The sequence below is a fragment of the Tenebrio molitor genome, chromosome 4 (assembly GCF_963966145.1).
Source record: "Tenebrio molitor chromosome 4, icTenMoli1.1, whole genome shotgun sequence".
Taxonomy (NCBI): Eukaryota; Metazoa; Arthropoda; class Insecta; order Coleoptera; family Tenebrionidae; genus Tenebrio; species Tenebrio molitor.
This window is the reverse complement of record NC_091049.1, coordinates 9,862,186-9,871,360: the sequence shown is the minus strand read 5'-3', so window position 1 is coordinate 9,871,360 and position 9,175 is coordinate 9,862,186. Positions and strand designations below refer to the sequence as shown.

Sequence of the window (9,175 nt, the reverse complement as noted above, 5' to 3'; positions counted from 1 at the left end):
CGAATCAACAATGATAAGAAAGAGTTCCGCAAAATATAAGAGAGGTACTTGTAAATAAGTGGTACATTTTAAGATTAAACGTGTAAATCATGTATGTTCTTCAGTGAACGCAAAAGTTAACATAAGGTAAGTTTAAAATGGTTTTGCTAATTATTCGAACTACAAAAGAATATAACAGTGCGTAATATCATATTTTTTTGTGAAATGTTGTGAAATCTTATACATATTATACGTATATTGTTATATCAAGTGTTAGAAATGTGTTCACCATAAACAATTTCCTTTTGCAAAAAACCTACGATAGTCCAGTCAGTAGGGAATTTTGCCTTAGAAAAGGTGGGGTAGTAATGATTTTGAAATACTATGTTGTTTGATAATAATTGGTCTTCTGACCGAATAATTTATGGATGTTTGAGTTCATTAGCAAAAAAATTGCCGATATTAAAATTTTTAAGGCAGAATATAGCCTAAGGGAGTCCGTTTCGGCTCAGGGACGCGAGGGTCGCGGGTTCGATTCCGACCCAGGGCGAAATTAAAATTAAAAAAAAAAAGAAGGCTCTATTCTGTCTCGTGATTCGGAAGTCACGTTAAGCCATTGGTCCCGGTCTATTGAGTTGGTCATCATGCCCCTCATAGATTTGTAAACCAGTCCTAGACTGGGTAACAAATTTTTATTCATCCTGAGACTGAGGGTTTTATATTTGCAATACAAGATCGTGTTATAAATACAAGAAATTATAAAAAACACATATGCGGTTTACAATCGATCATCGATAAATGTAGGATTTGCGGAACTGAAGGGGAAACCATTGAACACATCATTTCTTCTTGCACCGTTTTGGCTCAAAGCGAATATAAAAAACGTCATGATATATTCGCAAAAATTATACACATGAATTTAGCAGTTAAATTCAATTTATTAAAGGATACACAACCACATTACATTTATAAACCAGAAAGTTGTTTAGAAAATGACAATTACAAATTATATTTTAATCGCACAGTTTTAACTGACATTCACATTCAGCATAACAGACCAGACATTATTATTTTAAATAACCAACAAAAGCAAGCATATCTTTTAGATATAGCTGTTCCAAATTCACACAATATAACACAGACATATAATACAAAAATTAATAAATATTTAGAACTATCCGTTGCTATGAGAAATCTTTGGTGTTTAGAAAAAATTTCGATTTTACCATTTATAATTTCAGCAACAGGAATAGTACCGCAATCTCTTTTTAAAAATTTAAAAATTTTGGACTTAGAGAACACATTGGTGGTTGAAATTCAAAAAGGTATATTATTATACTCATGTCACATCGTGAGGAAATTCCTTAACATTGACACAGAACATAAAACACAAAAAAGTCAAAATGTGGAGGCGAGACGCCGGTAATTATGTTGATAAGCACTGCACTATTACTTGACAGTATTATCCGTAATAGTGTATGCACTCCGGCAAAATTGCCGTGCCGCCGGGTGGAGGTGGGATACGAAAAATGTTGTTTGAGTAATGCCCCTGATGTAAACTACACGTTTTCGACCTTGGGGGGTGAGCGTCAGCTGCCATCTTGAATGAAAGGTGCAAAAAACTCGATAACCGTTTATTATATGACAAAAATGTTGTTATTAGTAAATTGTGCAAATGATCAAAGCAAATATTTTGTGTAATAAATAACTACTAATAATTGGCACAAAGCGAATATAAGAAACGTCATGATATATTCGCTAAAATTATACACATGAATTTAGCAGTTAAATTCAACTTATTAAAGAATACACAACCACATTATTTTTATTACCCAGAAAGTTGTTTGGAAAATTGCCGTGCCGCTGGGTGGTGGAGGGTTAAGTTTTATTGAATTTATCAATATTATTAGTACTAGCGTATGTGAAAGTGTAATTGGAAAAGTGATACGGGGATGAACTAAAAAAATTTGAAATACACTGACCGGCACAAAAAACGACGCATTATGATTTCTTTAATAAATGATCTTGAAATTATATTTGTGCTTATTTTTCTTTATTATAGTTAAATTGGGATATTTTCAATGATCGGGAGTGCTATGGTCCCCATCGTAACCGAATTGTTTTGTTTAAATAAATTATTAGAAAATTTGCGCTACTTCCATGTTGTGTTTTTGTCGGTTGATTTACGTGTTAAAAGATTTAATTTGACAATACAAGATACTGATTCAAAATGCTGCTCAAATTTTGGCAATTTTTCATAACATACATTTTTTTCTAAAAAATTACTTTAATTTTTTTTTCATTAAAATTTTATTTGCTGTGTTTAATATTTTGTTTGTTGGATATTCTTTGGCAAAGAATAACTTAAATAACACTTGTCAATACAACATGATATCAAAAATTTTTTTCAAGACAATGAATTACTTAATTATATTAATAAAATTAAAAGTGAGTCGTTTTTTGTGCCGATCAGTGTACGTCACAATATGTAAATCATAGTATCTTCAATACTAAGTGAATAAACCGAAAATGTGATTAAACATTTTAAAAGCTTTAAAAACAGAAAGTGACAAAACCTTACTATGAATGAAACAGCCGAAAAACACTAAACACGCAGCCGCAAAAAAGTGTAAGATAAGAGTGAAAACCAAGTGAAAGGAAAAGTCAAACCAAAATCTATAACATTTTGCAAAATTCGTAAAAGTATTCCAAGATTTTTTGCCCCTCAATCTTTACCAAACGAGTCGTTTTGTGTGATTAACATTTTTCTATTTTTTGTAACCACGAGAATTTAAATTTAATTATCTAATCTTTTCTACAACAATGTAACTTTTTAACAAGGCTCCGTTTCTATAACAACAGAAAATTTTCGCCCTTTATATACTCGAAATGTTTTGGATATTGATTGTCAAACTCAAGGTCGCTTAAAACTTATGATTGAACTGTACATTAGTGAGATCTGTCATAAATTCCAGTAACCTTATTGGCGCGCCTATATGCCGTTCACGATTATTTTAAACACGCAGGAGGCCGCGATATTTTTTTGTTAGATTGGCGTCAGGTCCTGTCATATGACGTTTCGTTTTTAAATATTCGCATTGTTGTCAATTCCGTCATTAATTTAGTTAATAAGAATTTACCCAGAACTGCCCTACAAATATGTATGTTTCATTTAAATTACAATTTTACGATTATTGTTCCTAATGCGTTCAATTATTTAAAAAATGTAACAACTTGGGAGCAGTGTTCGGTTGAATTATAACCTAAAATAGATTTATTAAGACAAACCACAATACTGCCAACTAAAATGTCAGATTTTCATAGATAGTCCGAATTTGAAATAATCGTGAATGGTTTATAGTTACTTTTGCTGGTAGTGCCAACTTAACGACAAGTCCCTAATCCATATCTATAACGTTCCGACTGTACACTTTTATGGCTAATTTATTCCAAATTTTAAATCCGTTTGTAATGCTTTTTCGTAAAAATGTTATACAGTGCATTTTTTTTAACTGTTGCCATAGGGAATTGCATGGTAAAACCCCCTGTTAACTTTTGTTCTGATGAAAATATTCAAACCATTTTTGGAACAAGGTTTGAAGATTTTTTAAACTATCGGACAGAATACAATTCAATATCCTAAACTGTCGAAAAAGTTGTGAAAAAAATATTTTCTAGCGCGCCGGAATGATAGTACGTCGAGCGGCCGCCAGAATAGCGTCCCTGTCGGCTCAACCAGCCAGCACCTGACTATCTCCACTTTTGACTTTTGTCACTTTCATTTAAAAAATAAATAGCGAGATCTCCTCGAGGCTATGATTAAAATAAATAACAAAATAAAATATAAAATCTAAATTTTGTTCCCATATCGTCTACTACGTTTTTGTCAAATTATTTACGTTCATTAATTTTAATTTTGAAGAGTAAAATTAGTAAAATAAAACTGCTTGTCGTTGTTCAAACAATATGCATTACGTAGTCTTAATGATCTATTACAAAAATAAAAATTAGCACCAAACCTGCAGTGGATCATAAGTTAACAGAGGATATTATTTTTACCATGCAATTGTGTAATTCCCTATGGCAACAGTAAAAAAACGCATAAGAGGTCAACCAGAAACTGTGGAGAAATTAAGGGCAAGAATAACTGAAGCTTGGAATTCCATTACAGTGCGACATTTACAAAACACGCGAAGAAATTTTCAAGATCGCTTGGGACATTGTCCAGCAGTCGAAGGAAAACACTTTGAACAAATTCCTTTGACAATTTCTGTTAATTTCTTGAGTTACTTGTGCGTTAACGTTTTTACATTTTGTTTTTTTTTTAACAAATAAATGTTTAGATGTTCTGCCATCCAAAAGCTAATTTAATCAAGGCCTCGAGGAGATCTCGCTATTTTTTAAATGAAAGTGACAAAAGTCAAAAGTGGAGATGGTCAGGTGCTGGTTGAGCCGACAGGAACGCTATTCTGGCGGCCGCTTGACGTACTATCATTCCGGCGCGCTAGAAAATATTTTTTCCACAACTTTTTCGACAGTTTAGGATATTGAATTGTTATCTATCCGATAGTTTAAAAAATCTTTCAACTTTGTTCCAAAAATGGTTTGAATATTTTCATCAGAACAAAAGTTAACAGCGGGTATAAGTTTTACCATGCAATTCCCTATGGCAACAGTTAAAAAAAATGCACTGTAGGTAGAGAAAAGTTTAATGAATTGGCGAGTTCTTCCGCTGGTTAAAATTAACACACGTATGCTAATAGGTACTAATAAATAATATTAAGAAATTTAATTATGCCTTAAATACAATTATTAATAGTACAGTGCAGTACAGTATTATATTACTGGCAAAATTTACTAACAATAAAGTTTGACGTTTTTTGGAGTAAAAATTTCGTTAAATTGCAATTTCGTCGATTGTATCTTAATCCTTATTAAACTTACAAGAAAAGTATACTTATACATATAAAAAAATAAAAAAGAGTGTGTGCTTAAGACCGCACGACAGAAGTGAAAACTTCTATGATGCTCGTTTCTGATTTTAAGTAATACTCGTATGTATCTATTCTATAAAAAATATATCATTATGGATGATAGTACTTGGAGGAATAAGTTGCAAGGCATAAATAATTAATATTATTTAAATTCAATGCTGTTTTTAAATAAACATCAAAAATCACTATTTTTCAATAGAAACTGCAAATACGTCCGCTTTTAGAGGTACCGTAAGGCAAAATTTGTTAGGTTAGGTTTGGATGTTTAAGTTTTATTTTCTTGACGGTGATATTGAACACAACAGAAGTTTTGCTACACAAATGTTTCCAATAGATGAATTGTTGAAACCACGACCTGCTAGATAGTCAGAGTGTCTATAGCGGCCTGGGCGTAGACCGAAAAATCCTATGTTCTCAAGATTCTGACGTTTAGGGTTGATTTCGGGGGTTGCTGTTAGAGCTCGTGCCAACTCTCATGATCAATGACGCAGAAACCAAAATGCGTACCGAAGCGGCTGTACTATTCGAACTAAAAACATTGGTACCATTTTGTCACGCTTTACAGATTTCTGAGCTAATTTATGTTGATATTTATTTGGCGAGAAGCCGACAAGTCCTTAGATGATGTCGGACATTCTAATCCAAATCCTTGAACAGTGTAAAATGAAAATTTGCCGCCACCCTGAAAATTTGAACTAAACGACCAACGTTTTTACGTTTCACTTATTAAAATTGGGCTCCGCCTTCGCGCAGCTTTTGTCAAGGTCATCGATCATGACAGTTGGCACAAGCTCTAGCAACTAACTGTCATGCTATCACATCGTCATGTGCATCGTGACAATTTTGACATGCAGTCCACACACATGTATCTGCATGATGCATGCAGTCATGCGTAGTTGTCCAGTGATAAATGATACATTACTTTAATTGTAATTACAGTTTGGATAGTCTAAATGGCAAAAGCAAAATGTTGCACACTGGTTCGGTTGTGCGGGAGGGACAAAGTTTCGGGCCCGCGTTTTTTGAAAATATCTCGGTCAGTGACGAGTGCAAATTAATAGAATAATAATTTGCCCAAAATGATATTATGTATATTCAAAACTGTACAAAACGTAAAATATCCTTTCCACTTATTTCCACCAAGAATGGCACGGATTAATTAAGCAAATATAGGTAATTGTTTTGTTGTGGACCCATCTTTATCTGAAATGACCCGCTTAGGAAATAATGTAGGTACTGCAAATCCAAGAATGAGATTATAATTTTAATATTAATCTAGAAATAGGTTTACAACATTACAACTAACGGAATTTGTTGTTGCTGCATTTACCGCAATATCAGTTCTAATATGATAAAAAAGCCAGTTCATAAACACTAACAGCAAAATGCTAAAAACCAGAAACACCACACAGAACTAGCATTAACAAAATTAATAAAATTGTTGTTATTAAAGCTACTTTTAAACTGCGACACTCTTTGAGTCTTTGACACTGCATTTTGACAACTTCACTGAATTCATTACATTTATTTATAAGGTTATGATTATTTAGTGACATTCCCCCCTAAAGTGGCGCCGTGGAGATCACAGGCACTAAAGCTTCGCCCAGGCAGATGTATAGTGAAATATGTCAATCATCAAGACGGCGGTGGTTGAAACCATATAATTGAGAACTACGTATTAAATCGTACATTCATCTGTAAACTTACAATATTTGTCGTGTCTTTATCATTTATATTATATAAAACTCTACAGAGTATTTCAGGAGTGATAATGAGCCTGACGGAATAATAAATTCAACCCATAATACATTTTCAAAAAAAGCTGGACATTTTCATTTCAGAAGCCAGCTTTTTTCGGAAATATAGTGTGGGTTGCATTTTAAATTACGTCAGGCTCATAATCACTCGTGAAATATCCTGTATATACAGTTACTCCTGCAGCTCTGCACTGAGGTCAGTCAGGTCACACCACAACGTACAGTCGATGGACAAATAAAACTGGGACAAAAATGACAATCACATAAGTCAAAATTTACAAATTTGCATCGTTTAATTACGACTTTATCACAAACAGGTTAACTTTGGTATGACATATTGTATAGACACTGACAAGTATATTGACAATTCAATGGTCTGATTTACACAGACTAAATTTTAAGTGTCCCAGTTTTATTTGTCCACCGACCGTACAATGAAAATTTAAAATTGACAAGTGACGCACAGTTGATTGATTTTCGCTCGCTCCGCTAAAAAACTCGACTCCCTTGATTTTAGCTTGCCGTGTCGTGCTGCGAACGATTGTCGCTGAGCTGCGAACGATTTTTGCTTGTGCTGCGAACGATTTTATCGTGTCGAATGAAACTAATTCACTGCCCGGGCGGGAAGAAAATGTATGTGGCGCGCCTAAAGAAGTTTTCACTTCAAAAAGTTGCCAAATTTTATCCTTTACAACTTTTATTTGATCATTTTTCTCATAATCATCAACGGTTATCGAGTAATTCTGTAAAAACGTGTTTTTTTAACATTTCATTCAAGGGAGGTTGACCCCCAACTTTGAATATAAATTTAAATGAACACCCGATAGTACAGTATATTATTATAGGCGTTTAATAAGACGCTTTATTATCACATGAGTGTGTTTAAAGCACGACGAGCGTAGCGAGAAGTTCTTTAATGAAACGAATGTGATAATACGTCTTAATATTAATGATAATGATAATACGTCTTAATGAGCCAATTTGTAACGCAAAGTAGATGAAAAGTAAATATATATTTTGAACTTATTTTCCTATTTATAATATTTATGTGTAGACTTTGTTTTCAGATATATTTCTCAAAATGGGCACGGTTCAATCTCAATCAATTGTCGATGTAGTCGTAACCAATGACACTAACACCGATATTAGCACCATTTCTGTATCGAGTGTAGACGATTTTGACTGGGCCGGTGGTAGACCTTATCAGTTTAATGGAGTTTTCATAGGTGCCAATAAGATAGTGGGACGTCGGTTAGCAATCAATCCATTTGCCAGCCATTGTCCTTTCAATATGACTCTCCATTTCCGAAATGGCGACATAGACACATTTCGAATTCACGCTGTGGGTTGTTGTGGGGGCTTCCAACATATCCAGAAATCACATAACATCTATTACGAAAGGGGCCATGAGAAAATTATGATCAAAATCGAAAACACGAAAGAACAGTTGCAAAATGAAAGAGCAGAAGAACGGAACAAAGAAGGACAAGTTGCCATGAGAAAGAAACAGTACGAAACAGCGATTAAAAAGTTTGACGAAGCTTTGAAATTGGCACACAAAAGTTCTACGATTACTTCGATTAAGGATAATAAAAATGAAGCGTGTAATAAACACGGAGAGAGTTTGTTACAGAAAGCATGGGAGTTGGAAGCCGATAAGACTCAAGACAAGTCGCAAGAAGCTCAAAATATGTTTGTGGCAGCTAAAGACATGTTCCAACAAGCTGGAATCGTAAAACACACTTCTGAACAACAAGAAAATTTGAATCTCGCCAGTATGAAGGTTGAAGGAAATGAACTCTTCAATAAAGCTATTGAGGTGGAGAAAGCAGCCTTTGAGGTGTTTGAAACTGCGAGAAAATCTAATGAAAATGATGATTACAAGGCGGCGGAAAATAAATACAAGGAGGCCTTAAATACGTACGAAGCAGCTAAGAAAAAATTTGATGAGGGGAGCAAAATTGAGAGTGAAAAATTTGGAGATTGTGCGCAACTTACCAATGATCGTATTGAAGATGTTAAGAAAGTTTTAAATGGAATCGATAAAATAGAATTAACTTGCAACATTAGTAAGGTTGCCATCGAGGAACGACAAAAGGAGGAAATGAAGAGTCAAGTTGGTATTAATAGGAAGATACAAGAGCAGGTGGATGTAGCAGTTGACTGAAATTAGCATCAGAATTTGAAAATTATTGTAGTATTGGTTTAGCTTTAATTAAAATAGTATTGTTTCTTATTTTCTACGCTTTCTGAACGCTACTTCAGTAACAACATTTGTGAATCTTGAAATGTCAAGCCACGCGTCACATCCTTTAATTTGGTACCTACAAGAGGAAATCACAGGGTGTGTCAGATCAGGACTATAAGATGTTGAAATAATTTTATTTTCGAAGTTTCTTAAAAATGGTTTGGTTCTTGAGCTATACAAGATGAAACGTTGACGTG

The 9,175-nt window shown here is 33.8% G+C and overlaps 1 protein-coding gene across 2 annotated transcripts; it reads left to right on the top strand.

Moving 5' to 3' along the window:
- On the top strand, nucleotides 1-8,966 carry LOC138129300 (reticulocyte-binding protein 2-like). Of its 2 annotated transcripts, none has more exons than XM_069045601.1 (2): nucleotides 1-126; nucleotides 7,798-8,966. In XM_069045601.1, exon 2 carries the CDS (start codon nucleotides 7,812-7,814, stop codon nucleotides 8,895-8,897), a length of 1,086 nt encoding a protein of 361 aa, XP_068901702.1. In that variant the 5' UTR covers nucleotides 1-126; nucleotides 7,798-7,811; the 3' UTR covers nucleotides 8,898-8,966. The 2 variants fall into 2 exon arrangements, with proteins under 2 accessions (XP_068901702.1, XP_068901703.1); XM_069045602.1 differs by having other exon boundaries at nucleotides 69-126; nucleotides 7,785-8,966.
- Nucleotides 8,967-9,175: the final 209 nt, after the last annotated feature.